General features: G+C 38.7%; 1 protein-coding gene across 3 annotated transcripts in view; it reads right to left on the bottom strand.

Moving 5' to 3' along the window:
- Nucleotides 1-21,477, bottom strand: part of LOC126761591 (ankyrin repeat and BTB/POZ domain-containing protein 2) — a 106,826-nt gene that overhangs the window by 7,332 nt on the left and 78,017 nt on the right. The window contains exon 1 of one of the 3 annotated variants that reach the window (XM_050477903.1): nt 2,347-3,935. The exons of the other annotated variants lie outside the window; for them this stretch is intronic. Within the exon in view, the coding sequence (XP_050333860.1) occupies nt 2,347-3,116 (770 nt within the window). The 5' untranslated portion in view covers nt 3,117-3,935. Of the gene's footprint in view, nt 1-2,346; nt 3,936-21,477 lie in introns of those variants that run through there. 3 annotated transcript variants of the gene reach the window in all.

The following is a 21,477-nucleotide window of genomic DNA, read 5'->3' as shown; positions in this document are numbered from 1 at the left end:
CCGATCGCGTGAATATCTTCATCAGTCTGATTATTATGTGTAACAAAGGGAGGGAGTTCGTTCGTGTGCAGTTGAAAAAGCGCAAATTGGCTGAGAGCGGTTTGCAATAGCGGACGTCACGAACGTGATAGACCAATACACACACACGCATACATAAATATATATATGTATAGTATATATAATATTTGAGCTGGAGCACTGTATGCTGGCGGTCTCAATGGTATGTATTCATTGCCAATTTTATTTTGTTACTTTATATTTATTTTCGATTTTCCCATTGTTGAAAAAAACTTTTAGTCAGCTACTGAAAGTGTTGAAATTTTAATTAGTTTATAATTATAGCTTCTGCTAATTACTTATAGTTTTACAAATTATTTTTTTCGAGCAGGCAGACTAACAATAAACTAATTATAAAAACTGAACATTTTGAAAAAAAAAACTGAAAACATTTTTCATTAGAAATAGTTCTCAATTCTAATTTTAAGCGGGTTCTATGAGAAAAATTTTAGTAAAGAGACGTTAGCATGCAGGGCCTTGACAAAATGTCGAAATGGCTTAGTTGACTTTAGTTAAGTTAAGCAGTTTTGGTCCTGTGCTGTAAATTGCAACAGACTCTGTTGCCTCGCTATCGATGCCTCTTCCAGTGTATCATACCGTGTGGACCTCAGATATATAATGAAGTTCCGGAAGGGGCTGATAGACGGATCAGGATGATATGGAATACCTTAAGGATCACTAAAATCATGTGCAAATGTTCCGAAAATTTTTCATGACGGCTGTTGGTCAAAAATTAAAAACATATAAAAATTACCTTAAAGTTTTCAAACTTCACCCGTAATATCTTTTAAACGGTAAGGTTTACGAGAGAACCGTAAGAGACCATTAAATAAAGCATTCACTTTCCCACAAAATTTAAGAAGCGAGATATTTTTCAAGTAGTTGGAAAACTGTAAGGCGGAGAACATTCACCATACAATAAAGCAATAAAAAGCTCAACAACTTACAAAAAAAACATATATCGACGAATGGATTTTCGCGCGAAATTTTAATTAAAAAGTCTTACTATTTTTTGTCCATAGCATACGAACAAAATTTAAAAAATCATAATACCATTAGTAAAAATGTTGGTGTTAGCCGTTGTGCGCCCATTTTTTAAATATTTTTTTAATATCAAAAAATTACAAATGTCTTAATTTGTTGAAGAAAATTTATTTGCCAAAACGGAAAAAACCGCAAATGGGATAGGAGTGGAGTGTTCGTTTCATAAATACGCTATGCCACGGTTATTTGTTATTGCCAATCCAAAAATGGCAAATAGCAAAATGCTGGGCAAAAAGTTGTAATTAATACGCCGTAAATCTACCGTTATACCGTTGCAATTGAACAAATGTGGCGCATTTTTATCGGTTGACAGGAGGCCGACACGGTGGATATAGAAACCGTTAATAGAGCGGACATAAATTGCAAGAAAAAAGTAGAAAATGAGGAAAAAAATTATTACAAACAAGAAGGGAGCACAAAGTTGAGACAATAAAATGGAATTAAAGAAATCCGCAAGCCGTTAAAGGCAACGCAAGCGCAAACAGCCACAAGGTTAAGCGAATGCAAATGCAAAAAAAATATAAAAATAAAAAAATTTTAAATAATAAAAAAAATAAAAATAAAAATGAAAATAAAAAAAATTAAAAATAAAAATATAAACTAGAAATATATATAAATATGTGGAGTCGAGCCAGCTAGCCCAACATTTGAATTTACTGCGCGCAACTGTAAAATTTTATATGGGAAACAAAGGCGGCTTTCTGCTCCATCCAGCCATACTTTGAACAGCTTAATTAACTCGCAGCAGCTGAGCTGCCTTATAAACGCAATCACGCAAAAACACTAACAACAATTACCGCAAAATTTGATAAATTGCGATATACAAATGCATAAATTTGCAAAGCGCATGCACAACAATAACAACAACAAAGGCAACGCGTTGCAATAAAGCGCACACAATTGTGGGGTGTAGAGCAAATAAATTTGGGCCACCGAATTGCTCGTAAATAATAGCCACAAGTAAACGCGGCGTATACGTAACCACAAATGCGCCCATTTGCCACCGCAATTGTTGCATTGTACAACAAACACACACATACAGATAGGAGCGCGCGACGGCATTGGGCGCACACAAATTTATTGCGCGCTAAGCGCTGAGGTCAGTCCGCATTTGCTTGAGTAATGCGATACTGAGAGGTGCGAAGTCAAACCGTAAAATCACTAAAATTACTTCAAAGCTTATTTGGCAAATATTTGAAAAATTGCAAAGAAATTTTTACAAAAATATATTTTTGAACAGCATACCGTGCGCGCCACTCCTGCACAAAGCTCCAATCGCACGAGTCGCATGACCGCTGGCTCGCATTGTCCTCGATGCCGCCAACCAACTGTTCCGCCTCGGCCAGCACATGCACGGTGGCGAGCGTTGGCTTAGCCACCGTTTCCACCAAAGCGCTGGCGCGCTGATAGTTGCCTTCGATCTTGATGTTGATCACACCGTTCTGCACGCTCTCGATGTAGGAGGGCAAATCATCTTCGCTCGCCGCCTTGGGCGCTAAGCATGACGCGCTCTTTGTGCTGTATTGAGACGTCGCCACATTGAGTTGCGTCGCAGTATCATCTAAAAGCTGCGCGGCTTGCACCACATCATTGGCCGTCTCACCCACATTGTGCTTGCCGCGATTGGCAATCGAGTCGCCGAAGTAGATGACAACCTTGTGATTGGGTTTGGTTGGCGCCGCCGGTTTGTTGGCGCGTGTCGCATCTGTTGACACAGCAGCGTTTGTTGGCTGTTGCTGTTGTTGCGTTGCGGCTTGCGGTGCCGGCTGCGCGGTGTAGACATTCGGCGTAGCCTCAGCGGCGCGCTGCTGAAACATTTCGCTGCATTTCAACGACTGCGGCTGGAATGTCTTGAAGGAGTTGCTGGTGCTGCGTCGGCGTAGTATGAAATTCTCGTTAAAACGTCCGAATAGTGAAGTGGGCGGGCGTGGCGCGGGCCGCTTGGCTGGCTTGGCGGGCTTGTAATTGCGTAGCTCGCGACACAAGCTGCAGCTGCAGTCCTTACCGCAATACATTTTCGCGTCAATTTGTTTCTAGTTTAGCGTTGTTGTTGTTTCAGTTCAAGGCAGCGTTATTTATTAGCGCGATAGCGTCACTCCGCAATTCGGCAATTCACTTTAATTGCGTTTGCAGTTGTATGGTTTTCACTTCACATGTTTACACTATTTTCACACATATTTATCGGCAATTTGTTTGTTGCTATACTTGTTATATTTGTTAGTTGTTGTTGTTTTTTGCTTGTTATTGTATTGGTATTTGTTTGCTTGCTTGCAATTTTCGGCTGCGCATTTTTCATATTGTTCCGCAATTATTTCACGATTTCTCTTTCATCAATTGCCATAATTGGCTTTTCGGCAATTTGCCTTTTTGGCTACTTGTCTGCTTGCCAGCCAGTACGACTATTTAGACATTTGGCTAACTTAGTTTAGATTTATTGAAGTTCACAGCGTTTTATTTACACCAAATAACAGAAAAATCAAAATTAACTCAGTCACTGCTTGGACCAGTATTGGCCTAGTTGGCCTGCAATTAAATTCCCAAAATAGTATTTACAAAATTAAATAAGAAAAAGTGTTTGCTACGGCTGCAACGAAGATATAATACCCTGCACAGGTGCATTTTTTATAGCATAAAAGGGTATAAAAAGATTTTTAAACTGATTTTTAAGTAAGTTTTCTATACAAGGACTTGAGTTTTATCGATCAGTTTGTATGACAGCTATATGCTATAATTTTCGTTTAACGGTGGTTCCGATAAATAAGTAGCTTCTTGTTGAGAAAAGGACATGTGCAAATTTTCATATCGATATCTCAAAAACTAGTACACATCATGGTAGCAAACTTACTATACCGCATTCAGGGCATAAAGCAACCAACAACAAAAAAAAAACAAATTCACATTATAAGCTGTCTGACTCAGCGCTTGCATTGTGCAAAGAGTGCGAAAACACCATTTGAGCTTATGCCGAATTTCAAGAGGCGTAACCCTCTTGTAATCAATCAGCGTGCTCTTTCATAGCTTCACCACTTCATTAGCTGGCGACCGTTATTCGCGTTTTAACACTTTTTCAGCAAATTTTTGCGTTTTTGTATTAATTTTTTGTTAGAGATATCATGCAAAAGCAATGGTGCAACTTTTTTGTGGGCGTTTTTGCAGTTCATCAGCCGCTTTGAAGATTTGCTGCAGAGGATTATATCACATATAGTTGTTTGTGAAAGCTTTTAAGTGTGTGCGTGTGCGCGCAATTCGTGCAAAATCACGCACAATTAATTCATATACAATTAAAGTTAATTTGCAAATAAATATTCAATTAAATTGCTTGCCATTATACGCCAATAAGACAGGCAATTAATCGTTACTTATGGGTGTAACTGGCGATGTGAAGCAATTAGAGCAACAATAAAAGGGGGCTTACACAAGGAGCGTTACTTGTGTTGTTTTTGTTACTGTAAGGTGATTTATGATCAATTTAGGTACATTTTTTACGTAATGGAATTGAAAATGGGCTCACAGAGACGCATAAATAGGTCATTGCTCAAGTTAGAAGATGGTCATTTAATAAGAGGATTAACTCCGGGTGGTTAGAGATGCAATATGAAGACATTAAATGACAATCAGAAGTTGCGATTCAGAGGCGCTTTTAGTTTCAAGCCAACATAAATATATTATTTTTGTTTAATGACAGTTGTCACTCGACACGAGGACCCCTGTGCGATGAAAATCCTTCATATGAAATCCATACACCAATAGGAGGTGGCTGAGGCTTTATAGGTATGATGTTATCTGGCAAGAAAATCTGCACTTAGCAGTTCCCAAATGGGTTTCTCCCAACTCAGCTCACATGTGATTGATTTTATTAATAAATTAGATTTCTTAAACAATTTCGTTTGGCTCTTAACTAAGCTAAATCCACAAAAACAAAGTCAGCTTTGAAATAAGGAATTTCGCTTGCTAACTTTGGACTGTGAAAGCAAAGGAGCAATAAATTTGTAGCAGGGACTGTTTCCCAAAGCAACGTTATAATACACGTAGAAATTTTCCAGATCGGCTCACTCCAGCATATGGCTGCCATACAAACTAAACGTTAAAAAACGACTTCTTGTAGGGAAAACTTTTATATATGACGAGATATCTCCACAAAATTTGGCATGCTTTAATGTCTATAGTAATGTTACAATATTCGAATAAATTTTGGAGATCGGCTCACTCTAGCATATAACTGCCATATAAACTGAACGTTCAAAAACGAGTTTTTGTAGGGAAAACTTTTGTATAAGTAAATATTTCTACACAAAAATTTGCATGAATTATTGTCTAAGATAATGTTACAATATGCGAAGAAATTTTCTATATCCGCTTACTCTAAGATATAGCTGCCATACAAACTAAACGTTCAAAAACGAGTTCTTGTAGGGAAAACTTTTGTCTATAATGAGATTTCGTCACAAAATTTTCCACAGATTATGATTTATGACAGTGTTATAATATGCGAAGAAATTGCTCAGATCGGCCCACTCTAGCATATAGCTGTCATACAAACTGAACGTTCAAAAACGATTTCTTGTAGGGAGACTTTTGTATATGACTATATATCTTCACTAAATTTAGCATGGATTATTTTCCAAAGCAACGCTACAATATCTGAAGAAATTGTTCAGACCGAGTCACTATATCATATAGCTGCCATACGAACTGAGCGCTCAAAATAAATTCTTGTATGGAAACTTCTTTATTTGTAAAGTGTATTAAAGCGGTGCTGAATCTAACGCTTTTTCTTGTTTCTAATTTTGTTTAACTTCCGGTCAACGCATAACGTGAATATTGTTCCAAAACTTCGTTGCATCTAACATATTTTGGAAAATCCACTTAAGGCGGATTAATGATATTCGTAAAGTCCATTCAAAGTCTAGCATTATAACTTCGATAACATTCAACAGGTGTGTCATTTAAGCTTAATACGAGCATACTCCAATGTTTTCTTTTAATATTATGTTATGTTTTTGCGATTTGTTAGATTTATCGTTTAATGTGTACGCCAAGTTTTCCTCCATTCGCCTCCACGTTAATCGTAGAAGTTTTAAGCACTTTTAATTCCACTTCTGCTGACTGACTGGCGCTGTTGTTTCCCTCACCTTAATGAGTATTTATTTAATTTAATTTTTCTACATATTAATTTTTATTTGTTCTTTGCACCACACACACACACACACAGGCAGTTGTTTTTAAACGCTTGTGCTACTTCACTTGGTTTGTGTTTTTTCCGCAATTATAAATCATTTCGGCGTTTCGAAAATTTTCATAAAAATTGCGCACACTCATATACACTCAAAAACTGAATATGTGTGGTACTCATACACCGAAAACCTGCATGTGTGTGATATATGTATATGCGTGTTTGCTGTGTTCGCACACATGCGTAAGTATGTCATTATTTTGCCGTTTCCGGTTGGGTGGTCAACGCTGCGCTTCGTTAGCGGCAAAAGTAAAACTAAACCAGCTTGCGAGCCCTCGTGAGGCTGAAACTGCCGCCAACAAGCGCTTATTTGGCGTCTAGTGTTTTGCTAAGAAGTGCGCTGGCAGTGAATAGGGATTTTAGTGCCACGGCGAGTCGGTGTTGGTGCATATGTTTGTTGTTGTGGGTGTAAGGCCGCTTAAGACTTTTGATTTCGTTTACATTTGCCAAGCAGTGAGTTCATGCTGTGCTTGTTTTGCGTTTTGTTTTGATTTTTTTTGTAATGAAATGCAAATAAGTTCAGAAATCCAAATAAGTTCAGATTTGCAAGTCGCAAGTCATTCAAGCGTTGCATTTGCACTGCGATAGGCGCACATTTGCTGACTGTTGACATGATTGATGGTTTCTGCTGTGATGTTGGCTTCGATATAGCACGCTAGCATGCTAGTATTTATTATTGTAGGCGCTGAGTTGCACAGTGAAGTTAATTTTTTTTTTTAATTTTTCAAAGTATTTTTTTAAATAAGATATTTAATTTTTTTAAGTTTTGTTTTAATGACGTAAAGTAAATTTGTAACAATTATTTTTTTACTTAATTTTTCTTTAAACTTTTTTTATTATTATTTTGTAATTTTTAAAGTTGATTTTTTAAAATTTTAAATAATTTATTAATTAAATTAATTTGTTTTAATTATTTAAGTTATATATTTTGAATTTTTTAAAGTAAATTTTTTTAAATTTTAAAGTTACTTTGTTTTAATTTTTAAAGTTATTATTTTTTTTAATTATTTTAAGTTAATTTTTTTTTTAATTTTTAAGTTATAATATTAATCCTTTTTAATTTTTATATATAATTTTCTAATTTTTTAGTTATTTATGTTGTAATTTGTGAAAATAAATTTTCTTAATTATTTAAAGTTAATTCTTAAATTTTATTTTTTGTTATTCAGTTAAGATTAATTTTGTATAATTATTATTTTTTTAATTTTTTAAATTAATTCATTAAAATTTTTAATAAAAATTTTTTCAATCTCTCATTTAAAATCTACAACGCACACTTTGAAAACACACACACACACATTATCCAACCTAAGGCAACTCGAAAAATACTTTACGTCCGAACGCGTCGCTTGACGAAACGAAACTGAAACTTTGCCGCCGCGACGGTTCGCTTGGTTACATTTGCCAAGCGCGACTCCAGCGGCACAGCGTCGTCGGCGATTGCGTGCCACATGCTGGCTGCGCGCTTGTATAATGCAAACGCTGTGTGCCTTGCGCCAGACAAATAGACAACCAGCCGACAGCTCAACAAGCCACACAGCCCGACAGCTGAGTATGACCGCTACGATGAGCGGCGCTGTGGTTGTTGCTTTGCTTTGCTTCGGTTTGAGTTTCTCTCCGCCTAGCTTAGCCGGCTATGGGACGCTTGTGCGACTGACTGCGCGCTGCCACTTGGCTAATTTTATTCGTCTTTTTCCCAACAGCACTGATACTTTTGTTTTGCTTTGCTTCATTTTGCTGTACGACGCTTCGGACTTGTGGAGTCTTAGTAGAGTTTGGTCGGGGCAGCGGCTGCGGCGGGGCGTGTGGTAGCGGCCGTCCATTGTCTACGCCTAAACACCACTGTTGCGCTATGAGCGGCGTGCAAACAATGGCAACACCGTAACTGGAAATTGGCTATGCCATGGCAGTCGCTGTAACAACAGCAATAACAACAATAACGCAGGCATTAGCATGCAGCTATTTGTTGTTTGCTGTTGTTGGCGTGGCAAGTAGCGACTCAATTTGAAATTTGTAATGAATGAACCCGTGCAACGTGCAACCAGCAATCAAGCCATACACAGCAACAACGGTAGCAGGAAAATTGTAGCAAAGACGCAGGCATACACACAGGCCAACAAACATACACGACAACGCGAAAGACAAATTAAATAGCAACGGTGTTTCAACGGTTGCTTTTGTTGTCTCGATTTGCTTCTTTATCGTGCAGCAGTGGCTTAGCTTCTCGGTGTATGTGTGTGTGATCTTTGTGTCTTGCTGCCCAGACATAATTTTCTTGTGCTTACAAGCCTTGTATTGTCGAGGAAGTGCTTGTAGAACGAAAGGGTGACCAGCGCATGCGCGCAACATCGCATTTGTGTGTGTGTGGTAGTAAATTATGCGCTGCTTTGTTGTATTCACTGTTAGTTTTGTGCTGTTCTCGACTCTAAAGTGTTATAAACGCAGCGCATTCACATTTAATTAGTCAGTAAATTGTATTAACAGCTACAAACACACATTCACACACAAACACATACATATACCAATACACAAGTATAAGCGCCTACGTGTCGCTGCGTTGCACTGCCTGCAATAACTATGCTTAAGTCGCGAAAATTATTACTTATACGCACTTGCAACGTTGCAACGACCCCAAGTGTCATAAATTCCCCGCTCTTCGCGCGCGTCTCTATAAATTACTGCTAATAACACTCATACAGCAGGGTTTTAAGTGCTCAATTAGTTGTTGTTGCAAGTGAGAAACAATATTACGGCATGATCTCTGCATTCGATAATAGAGCAGTTTCATACAAATTTACCGTCTACTCAGTTTCATTTGACCACGCGCGGACAGTGAAAATAATACTAGGAAGTGGATGTCATAAAAATGGTAAGAATTGCAGAAATACCGATGCGTGTATGTATTAGCTTTCTTCTTCTTATATGGTACTGCGTTTGGTACAGAGCTTAGGTTAGTCTGATAGGCTAATGAGCCACGCTTAGACCAGTTGTGGTCCTTAGTTTTGCTAGATGGAGTGCCCTTACATAGTTGATGAGGATGCCTGCGCTTGATGCGTATATCGATAGGATTGGAGGCCTGACTCAAGATGCATTGCCTGATCCAACTCCTGATATCGTGGCGCAGTCAAAGCTTGAAGCCTTGCCTTGCTAATGAGGGACAAGTGCACAAGAGATGCTCCATTCTTTCCCTGGTATCTTAGTCTTAACATTTTCTGCAATCTTCTTGAGCTATCAGACTCATTCCGCAGGAATGTGACGCTACCAGATTGTGTCCTGTGAGAACTCTTATGATCTTCCTACAGTCCCTTCTATCGAGTGGTAGTGGGAACTTTGTTTATTTTTGATCCATCTCTTACTCACGACTTTGAGCATAAGCTGTTTCCGGCCGGGTCTTAGGAACTTATCCTAAGTTGAGGTCAAATATATGGGATTCACTTTGGATTCCACTTTTGATTAGAAGTATGTGGATGTTTATCTGTGGATCATTCCAGCTTAGAAGGCTTTCAATTCAGTACCCGTCGGTGGAATCAAAGGAAGGCCTCAAGTTCGTTGGACAGACCAGGTGGAGCTCCTTCTCCACTTGGTAGGCAAGGCAATACAGCCGATTTCAAAGAGCCGCGTATCAAACTTTTTATACCCATAGGACTTTTTTGAAGCATTTTCCAAGCAGAAATCTTTGCTATATTTGCTATTTGTTGGTCTGTAGAGATAAATCTCCAACGCAACTATCGCAATGAAAGTATCGCCATACTCAGCAATAGTTAAGCGGTGCTTAAAGCGGTCTCAGATCGTTACCAAGTGCATCTCATATGGATGGCAGGTCAAAACCCCTGTGACCGGGGATGAACTGCCTGCCGAGCTTGCCAGCTCTGTAGCTGCTACTATGGTAGGACCGGAACTCTGCACTGCGGTTCGTCCTCATACGGATACCATAAAAGAGTTGCCGCGCAAAGAGGTGAGAGTGGGCCGGGATAAGTATTGACAACAACTCACAGGTATGCCAACAAATAGTTGTTGCTAATGGATGATTACAACCTCACTAAGTATAAAGAGAGACAAATTCCGCAGGAGAGATCAGCTCACTAACCTAACCTAACCTTGATTCCACGCTCTTAATAATGTCTATGGAATTAAAATATTACCGAATGGATGAAAACAATCCAACTCTGAAATAGAAGGAGGAAGACCTCTACTTCGTTGAAGAGATCAGGTGGAGAAGTACCTGGCTGCAATTGGAATTTTAAATTGCTACCAAAAAGCGAAATGGAAAAACGATTGGCGCGCTATTGTAAACTCGGCTATAACGGTGTAAACGGTAACTACGTCAATAAAGAAGAAGAAGTTCTTAGCTGAAGAGTGCTCTTAAAGAGCTGAGAACTCGTGATTGAAAATGTCATTTGACGAGGATAAAACAATGTGCTACTCATTTCCAACTCTCCAAATGACATAAGCTCAAAAGCGGTTATTAATAAGATTCATGCTCTCACGCCTATTTATTATGTGATAGATGCTAGTTTAGGCTACAGTGACAAAGTCAACTACTGACTTATAGGAAATGAAAAGATTTTTTAAGTATTCACAGATCAAAACGCTACATCATTCCAAATTATGCTTGACTTTTGAACTTGACAATGTAACAGCGGAACATTTTCTATCCCTTTTCGCCCAACCAACATGCAGCAGCAGCTTTTCTGTCGTGCACTTCAATCTATATTTCTCCAACTGCTTGTTTACCGTGTATCATATGAACCTTTTGAGTTCATTAGCAGTTCAATGATGACGAATTAGTAACAGCCCGCAGCAATAAAGACGCCAAGTGCCACTTTACCAATGACGCGCCAGTTGTACGAAGGCGCTGCACGAGCAGAAGGGCAAGCGCAGCAACGCGCATGCGTCGCTATGTGCGTTTGTATAAGTAACTTGCATGCAAGCGTCGCTTGTGCGTTGCACTTTTCCGCATCATCATGCGAGCATTGAGCTCTAAGCAGACGGATCACAGAAAAAATGGCGACAACAACAAGAGAGAAGACAATAACAAGAGGCAAGACAACTTAAGGAAATCTTTCGTAGTCAATGCAATATGTGTTTGAAAAAATCATAACGAAAATGACGCAAAATAGAGTTACAAATAATGCAAGCAACAACAACAACAACTCTTATTACATATATGCGCGCACAAAAAATATCAATGAAGTTATTACATACAAAGTTGCCAGCGGCGCGCAAATGCTCACATGTAACTCATGTAACTCAGAGAGGGGAGCGTTGGAACGCGGTGGACTTGTTGTAGCTAAAATAAAGCAATGTTGGCTATTGGGTAGTGCATATATGTCTTTGCTCGCTGGCTCGCTTGGATTGACATGCAACATTTGCATGCAATTGGTGGACTCACACATACATATATGTATCTTTATGTATGTATGCATGTGTGTTTATATATACTATACATATATTTATGTCTATATAGGAAGGCTCGCGTGTAACTCTTTGTCGATCAGCGCTAGAATATCAGCACGACTATATATTCTTCACAAATACAGAAATTTCCATACAAGAACTCGATTTTGATCGTTCAGTTTGTATGACAGCTATACGATATAGTAGGCCTATATAATTTTGATGGTACAGTTTATATGGCAACTTAATGTTATAGTACTGCGATCTGACCAATTTCTTCTGATAATTTAGCGTTGTATTAGTCAAATTTCCTGAAGATATCTTCTCAAATAAAAAAGTTTTCCATACAAGAACTTAATTACGATTATTTAGTTTGTATGGCAGCTATATGCTATAGTAGTCCGATCTGAACAATTTCTTCAGTGATTTCACTATAACCTTAAAAACTAGATTCATACCAAATTTGGTAAAGATATCTCGTCAAATAAAAAAGTTTTCCATACAAGAACTTAAGTGTGATCATTCAGCTTGTATGGCAGCTATATGAAAGAGTGATGCTATTCTCATTAGCGTAGTGGAATGCTTTCGTTTGAGTACTATGAGTACTTGGGACTTTGTTTTAGCACTAAGTTTTCAATTCCATTAAATTTTCTAATTTATCAATAACGCTCCAGACCCTACGTGTATATGCGTTTCAAGATACCTTTCTGAGAAAGGCCCCTCTTAGACTTGTATTCCAAACTTTTGGTTTTAAAAGTGACTTGTTATTGTTCTAATATTTTAAACTGCGTTTCTTTATTACTGCACCAATTCGTTTCACTTTCTTTGGCCATGTGATGCCGGTCAGTGGGCGTGGCAGCCCATTTTTTGTTTTTAATTACGCTTCAGTAGAACAATGCACTTATGCAGCCAGTAGATCTAATTATGCTTGCGTTCTACATGATTCTGCTTGTGGCTGCACCACTCGCTGGCTTTCTCCTCATTTCAAATGCATGCAACACAACTCGGTTATTTTGTACATATTTGTTTTTGTAATTCAACTTACTAATCCATTTTTATTTAATTGCTTTGGATGATATTTGATCTTTAGCTGCGTGATAATCATCAGACAAGCATGAAGCTTTGAAACATATGTGAAGTTTATTATCGAATTATGCCATTACTTTTTAGGTGCTTTAAAGCTTTCTTCAGATATTTTTTAGTCGATAGAAATTCAAGGTGTAGTAAAGTTTCGCTTAGCAGTGCCTATTACTGAGAAAACGAATTTGAGTGTCCAAACCTGAGCTTTCGGTTAAACCTATAAAGCTTTCATATGTGTGAAAGCTTTTTTCTCAAGGAAAATATTTTTATTGAATACAGTAATCAACTGTCAAAAATAGAGCTTTCGGTAATAGTTATAAATCTTTCGGTAAAGCTTATAGAACTTTCGGTAAAACTAATAGAACTTTCACACATGTAAAAACTTATTGCTTCACCCAAAGATTTATTGAATCATAACCAGCTGTTAAAAACTAAGCTAAGATAGCGCAATAAAGCTTTCATAGCCGTGAAAGCTTTTTGCTTAATGAAAACATTTATCGAATACAGAAACCAAATGGACATAGCTATAGGTTAAGTCAGTTGGCCGTAGACCAATATTGTCTTGTCTGTTAACAGAGGTTCTAAGGTACTTGGAATAACATTCTGTTTATACAGTATTTGGGTAACATTTTCATAACTTCAATTTCACAAAAAGTAAAAAAATGTACTTTCTAAAATATTTCCAAATAAAATTGGTCAATCTAAATCACTTATTCTTTCCTGAGCGACTTCGTACGAAATTGCTTGTAATTACAATAAAAACCAACTGTAATTAATCCTCACTCGAAGCTACGCCGGAGTCGATCAAAAACTTAGCAGCAACGAAAGATTAATAACTAAGCGCACGAGATGGCTTCAAAGCGCAGAAACAATAGAAGTCCAGCACAAAATACACACATTCGCATATATAGAGAGGTGTGTGTGTGTGCCTGCTACAGTTTCATTTTATTCCAGCGCTTTCAGCTTCTTTCCTTTTTTTCTCCAGCGCTTTCGTACACTAATGACACCCATACTCTCACATAGAGAACCCGCATTGGCGGCGCTGGCAGCGACCTAAAGCTATGCTGCCGAAGTTCACGCGCTCTTCCACCGAACCGTACAAATACAATGTCTGGCTAATTGACGTCTGAAACAAAAGACCGACCGCCGAGAAGTGGGTCAATATTTCGTGATGGATGCGCTCCGATTAGAGCACTTTTTTCACGGCACACCCTCCGCCCTCCATTCTGTTGCTATGTGTTTGCTTAATTTTGGAAATTTCTAAATTTTCTTTTCAGCAACAAAACTGCTTTGTTTAAATTTTTCTTAAATGCATTTGTTTTTGTTAAGTTTGGACGTTGTTGTTGTCGATTTTAAGAATAGATTACCGGCATTGGGCTAATTACGCTTGTGCCTGCAATTATTAAATTCGTTACGGCGCTGCGGTTGAATGGAACGCGAAGCGAATTGGCTGAGCAAACGTCAAGTTGACAGTCCGAAGGGAAGCCAGAAGAAATTTGACTTGAGAAAAAGGTGGAAATATGTGACGCAGAGTTTATTAATGCAACTAATATTTGTCATGGTGTGCAGGTGCTGCCACATACAAACATACAGAGTGAGAGCCGTCAACGGCCTGCTGAAAAAACTTGAGAATCGAGGCTGCTAAGTGATCGCTTATGCAGACGATGTAGCACTCATAATCAAAAGAAAGTTCTAGAGTACCGTGTACGTGTTGATGAACGCGTATCTCAGCGTGTACCTTTTGGGCGGCTGGAAGTGTCCTCGCCTTTAACCCAAGTAAAACTGATATGTCTTTATTTACTGGGAGTTAGAAGATGTCGGAGGCACCACTGTCGCGGATAGGAAGCATCCGATTTCAACCTGCAGATACGGTGAAGAGTTTAGGGCTCGTCCTAGATAGCAAGCTCCCATGAAACCTAATATCGAGGAGAGAGTACGGAAATTGTTTGCCTTATACTGTTGCAGAGAAGCTACTGACAGAAGGTGGGTTTCTCACCAGAAGTAGTGATCTGGCTACAAACTACAGAGTCATTGAGTGTTGCAGGGCCGTTGAAAAAATCATACTTGCTTGAGTGCTGCACTAAGATTCACTCCAACCATAGCAACTAATGCTATTCTGCGAAGGTGTATGGCCGCGAAAGTTATTATCAGACTCAGAGAATCTGGGTTTCTGGATGAATACGTGTCTGATCATTCGGATATCCTCACAGGCTTTGACTATATACCGGATATTTTGGATAATAGAGTCACTCAACCAAACTCTGGTATCTTTTTCTCTACCTTCCTTCATACGGTAGAGTTTTGGATGAGAGAGAATCTGAGTTTCCAAATGAGCACATGTCTGAACATTTGGTAATCTTCACATGTTTTGAATTTATACCCGATCTTTTAGATCACATAGTTGAATGGAACCAAACCAAACTCTGACGGCTTTTTCTCTAACCGCATACCTTCGATAGAGTTTTGGGTAAGTAGAAGCCGTTATGGGGGAATTGACTTTGAGCTTCTTTACGAATGGGTCAACTTTATCTCCAGACTTCCTGACTATTGCAGTATAAAGGGAGCTGTAGATTTACTGAAAGAGGAGGAAGAAGAAAAGGAGAAGGACCTGGCTACAAATGGCAACAAGCAGCGAAAAGGAAAAACGACTGGCGCGCTGTTGTAAACTCCATCTACGACAATAAAGAAGAAGATTTACTGCTAGAGAATTAAACCCCCTGCTGAAGCTGACTAACCGTACGCTCGGGCTGGTTAAGGAATACCTAAATTCTATATCAGGGTGCCAGGCGACAGCACAGTTACAGATAACTGGAAAGCTGACGAGCTGCCGATTAAAGGCTCGCTATCTGTAGAATTGGAAGTGGTCGGTGCTCCACTCTCCTCGTGTGTTCAACCACGGGATAGCTATGCTTCGTGGGAGCTTGGTTTACGCTGAGCTACTATTGGTTCATGCGCTGTCGCAATATCATTTTGGCCCTCTTTACGTCAAGATCGATCTTAAGAGATCCACTTTCATCCAATAGTATATATTTCAATCAAAATTTTTGTGTTCTGAGTTTCAAAATTTCAATTCGAAAGTCAAACAAATGAAATATTCTAAACTATAGAAAAGTGAAAAGCTTCAAGTAAACGAAAGCGACACAGACACACCCACCACTTAAGGCCTGCGATGACTCTGCAAAGCAAACTGGAATTGTTTCATGACGAATGAACATTTTATGGACATACACGTCGCAACAACAGCAATGTTAATCGCACCACAACAACTTAACGATGAGCGCTGGTAGTTACGCTGAATGACCACGACGCCCGATGCACACCCGCGCCCGGCAAAAGCAGCAAAGTTGCGAAGGCGCATGCGCATGCGCTTGATCTAGAAATACTTATGTGCTGTTTCCATGCTTTTACTGACTTGTTTACATTTCGTTTACTAAGTGAGGTACAATGAGCTTAATGTACACTTACTAATGGATATGGCATTTGCCATTGTTTTCGGCATGCGCTTGCAACATTCCATTTCTTGGCTTTGCGTTTTCTTTCTTTTCGTTTACCCACGCAAAATGGACATTAAACGTAGATGACGGCGGGTGGACTTAAAAGTTTTTGGTGGAAATTTCGGTTTGTAGTTTTTTAAGCATTTCTTCATGCTTTATATACCCTGAATAGGTAATAGTCCTTGTATGGAAAACTATTTTACTTGTAAAGTTATCTTCACAAAATTTGGCACATATTGTTTTCCATGGCATAGCTACAATCCTCAAAGAAATCGTTCAGATTGGAAAACTATAGCATATAGCTGTCATACAAACAGACCGATTAAACTGAAGTCTTTGTATAGAAAACTCTTTTATTTGGCGAGATATCTTCACAAAATTTTGCATGGATTAATAACCAAAGCATCGCTATAATCTCCCAATATAAGGTTCAGATCGGACCACTATAGCATATAGCTGCCATATAAACAGACCGATCAAACTCAAGCTCTTGCATGGAAAACAAACTGACGGTCCAAAATCAGAATAAATACACTTTTATAACCTTTTATGCCATAAAAATGCATCTGTGAAGGGCATTATAGCTTAAATGCCACTAATCAGTTAACGGTTTATTTTTTTGTTTTCAGTACGACGCGCAGAGTCGCATTTCGAACAAATTTCAATTGTAATGTTAATAATTTAGTATTTCAGCCTTTTGCTTTTGTAGCTTTCATTCGCGAAGCGCATTTGCCTTAAACGTTCTCCGCACGCCTGTCTGCCAAACCACCCTTGGCGTTGTTTTTGTTTCATTTATTGCTTGTTGGCGTTGTTTTAATGCGAAAATTGTTGTGTAATAAATTAATTTTCATTATTATTGCGTTGCCGGTCTGGTAATTGGCCGAAAAGAAAGTGCCAGAAATTAAAATGCAAAAATTCGAAACAATGTTTGCAGCGGCATGAGAAAATATGAAAACTCAATTGAAATGAAAATGCGAAAAGGAGTCGTGCGCCTGCTCAGCGCTGCCCCTTACTCACCACTTGCTACTTGCTACATACCACTTGACGCGTCTGCCCGGCGTGAGTTGCATATGCGCGCATTATATAAAAATCGTACAAAAAATTGTGAATGAAGTAGGAAAAACTGTCTTCGGTTGTTGTTGTTGGCGAAAATGTACAGGAAATGATTGCACTTCACTCGCAGTTCCAGCAAGGGATTACACAATTTTTAGTCGCACTCGCTTGTAAATGATTGTAATCGACAGTTATTGTAGTTATTGCGCTGGCCATTGTTGTTGGTTTTGCTAAAAAACATAATTTTTTCACATTAATGCCCCAAATTTCCGATGAGGAAATGTGTTGAAGATGATATTGATGTGTTGATGTGATTTTGAAATTTCTCAACTGGCAACTTACATTATGACAATAAAAATTATAAGGTAACCAGATGGTGGAAAACAAGAAAAAAAGTTTACTGCTGCTGCACTGAGCCATAATGCCCTTCACAGTTGCATTTTTATAGCGTAAAAGGGTATAAAACATCTTTATTTTGATCAGTCAGAGGAGAGGAAGAAAGTATGGAAAAGGATTTAAATATACAGTTAAGACATTGGTGGATAGTTCATATCTAGCTTGTACACATATTAATTTTATTTAAGTGTTATATTAGGTTCGGTTCGATGGCTGTTCTAGTGACCATACTTGGGCTACTAGAGGCAGCCCTTTGTGAAGCCATAAAAACATATCACCTCAATTCGATCCAATATGTCAGCAAAACGCCTTGTGGACCATACAAATTTGCTCAGGTGCTTTATTTTTATTCCCACCAGCTCGGTGGGCTATCTGAGAGCTTAATCTTGGCGATCAAGAAGCTGATGTAGAGATATTTCCTGCTGGTTTTCTTAATACAGCTTCTGCAGCTGACTATTGGTAAGATCCTTAAGATGACAGCTTGTAGGCCGATAGGACAATGGCCAGTTAGAGCCGCCACAACTAGTGAGCGGCTAGCCTTAATGAGTGTAAAGAGCTCACAGGATATCTTACAATCAAACTTGGACCAAAAGGATTTTGTGACAGCGCATGAACGGATTTTAGCCCAGCACGGGGCGAGCTCCTGCGAAGCGCAGCTTTTCATTAGTAGAGCACACAAGGAGATGGAAACACCAATCCGATCCCATTCTACTGATATCAGTGCCAGGATGCCTTTCCTTGCCAACTCGTCATTTGTACAGTTACCTGCAATTACACTGTGGACGGCAGCCATACTAGTATTATCACAGAGCGAATCGAATTCATTGATACCGAAGTTCGATATGGCTTAAGCAGCCCTGAACACGGTTATTGAGCTCAAGGCTTTTATCACCATCCTTATATCAGAGTGGGTACTCACATCATTATCTATCAGTGACTGACAGAATGTATAGTTACTTTTCTGAAGGACGCTGCACATTGCCGAAGCAATTTCGACCGTATGAAAGTCCGGGTTCGTTCCGGTTACTTAGACACGACTGTCGGGTTAACGGAAGACCAAAGTTTAGTACTTAAGGGTTTATTGGACATAACTGTGTAGACTTTCCGCAATCAAATTAAGGGGTAGCTTTGGTCAGTGGTACGTGTATAAATTGCTTTTAATTTATTGGTCTTTTAAGAGCATGACTAAGGATCTTTGGAAGCTCATTTCGCCCTTTTTCGTTTAAATGGGTATGAGAATTTTGTGGCATACAGTTCAGGAATCACTAAAGCCGTGGCAAATTTAATGTAGGGAAAACCTTCTAAGCATTTGGAAGATACATAGCTATCTAAAGCAACTTTTCTCTCTCACCGCATCTGCGACAATGCAGGTTACTTTACGCTTTCGCCTTTAAAACTTAATTTGCTGCAAGCGAGTGTCGCTAATCACAATGAAATATATAAAATATCTGCGATTTCAATGCAATGGTGATAAGGGAAAATGCTGCCAGCTATTTGACAAATTTGCCAGTGCAACTCAAAACAATAGCGGCTTCACTACGCTCAAAGGCAACTCAAGTGCATGGCCGCTACACTTGTGACTGCCTGATGAGGTTGCATGTTGCATGTTGCATTTGTGCACTTTTACTTTTAAACAATTAAAAGTTTTTTAATATGAGCTTTGATAAATTAAGGGGTTTTTTGAAATTATAGCACACACACACATACAAACACACACTTCACGCCTCCGCTAGTGATTAAAGAGCAATGTGAACTGAACTTCTGCCACAAGGTTGTTAGCACGACAACAGAAACAACAGCAACTATGTTACATGTGGAAATCGCCGTTAGTCATGCAAGCATATACACATAGCCATACATACATATACACATGGCAAACATTTACATGCTATCTGTTGTGGCATTTCGAATTCAGTGCAACATCCCATTAATGCTTGAATAGTGAGAATTTTGCTAATTCGTGGCATTTGCATTATTTTCGACTCTCTAAGCGCGCAGTTGCCATTGTTCGGTGTTGTTGACGTAGAAATTTGAATATTTTTGGTGAATTCATGGTGAAGGAAAGAAATTTGCATTTTTACGTTTGTAAATTTCATATTATTTTGATAATTTCACTAATTATAACGGTGTGAAAGTTGTACTCGTAATAAGCAAGTCTTTGCGGGCAAACAATTTTTTTTACTATTTAATTGGAATTTTTTAAATATAGTTAAATTTGTATGACAGCTATATGCTATAGTGGTCCGATCTGGAAATTTTCAACGGAGCTTATAGCGTTGCTTTGGTCAATGATTCTTGTCAAATTTCGTAATGATATCACATCAAATAAACAAGTTTTCCATACAAGGACTTCTTTTGGATTGTTCAGTTTGTATGGCAGCTATATGCTATAGTAGTACGATCTTAATAATTTCTTCGGAGATTACAGAAGCCGCTTTAGAAAATAGTCTGTGCTAAATTTCGTGCAGATATCTTGTCAAATAAAAAAGTTTTTCATACAAAAACTTTATTTAGATCGGTCAGTTTATATGGCAGATATATGCTATAGGGATCGGATCTGAATTATTTCTTCGGATATTGTAGCATTACTTGGATAATAATGAATGCTGAATTTAATAAAGATATTTCATAAAAATAAAATCTCAATCAGAAGTTACTAGAATGGCTAGTAACTAACTCGAAACTACCTTTTAGTGAACTTTTGGTTTACTTTCAAGAGTTTTTAAACGCTTTAATATTTTTTCAGCTTTAGTTTTGCCCATCACTACCTGGTCGCTAGTTTCCTCAAGCCGCTCGAATTTGTTTCATGTCACATCTTTTCATTATGCCGGCATTTGAAACGCCGCATCGTCTTCATTTCCGCAATCTTATTAGTTAAATAGGTCTCAAGCGCCAGCTTCTGCCTTTCGCCCGCTTCACAGAGTAAACAAAGAGTAGAGCTGCTCATTAGCAAAAGAGTAGAGCTGCTCATTAGCTTCCCGAAAAGTTGAAAAAGTGTAGTTGCCAGCTAAATAAGCATTTCACTCGCATAGTAAATAAATAAATGCCACCTTCCGTTTCCGCAACATCTCGCGGCAATGCGGGAATGCGGCAGAGTTGGAGAAAAAATCAGAATCTACTAAAGCTACAACAGTGAGAAATGCCTTCAAAGAAGAGATGCCATCAAAGTGGCATGAAAAACCGCATACAAACAACAACTACAAAGCATTGCCGTGTGGCATGTTGGCATGAATGTGAGGTGCACGTTGAAAAAATTTCTAAACAAAAAACCGCGTGCAACAAGTGTCGCCTGAGCGTTGCTTAGCGGCACCTTTTTTACTTGCCGCAGTTGCAAGGCGTCAAAACCGCGTTGTAGCACTCGCCCATTCACTCAGCCGTTCAGGCACACGCTGCAGTGATTAGTTAAATAATTGTACGCTTGGCAGGCAGCAAAAATTGCCCATTACAAAAACTAAAAAAAAAACAACAAACTAACAAAAACACTGCATAAAAAGCATCTTTGAACAATTGTCAGCGCGGCGCTCACACAGTGGATGCCACAGCGACTCCCACACTTTCACGCGTCGAATTACTGTCATTTGCAGTTGGCGCTGTTGTTGTTATTGCTGTCAGCTTAGTATGTTTGTAAATATCACAATTGTAGGGGAGATGCTCTACTGAGTGGTGCAGAGTTCGGCACTTTTGTTTTAGTTTTATTTATAAGAAGATAAGAATCACATTAAG

Source organism: Bactrocera neohumeralis, chromosome 6 (assembly GCF_024586455.1).
Source record: "Bactrocera neohumeralis isolate Rockhampton chromosome 6, APGP_CSIRO_Bneo_wtdbg2-racon-allhic-juicebox.fasta_v2, whole genome shotgun sequence".
In the NCBI taxonomy this organism is placed as follows: domain Eukaryota; kingdom Metazoa; phylum Arthropoda; class Insecta; order Diptera; family Tephritidae; genus Bactrocera; species Bactrocera neohumeralis.
Note: the sequence above shows the minus strand (reverse complement) of the source record. Positions and strands in the feature narration are given on the sequence as shown.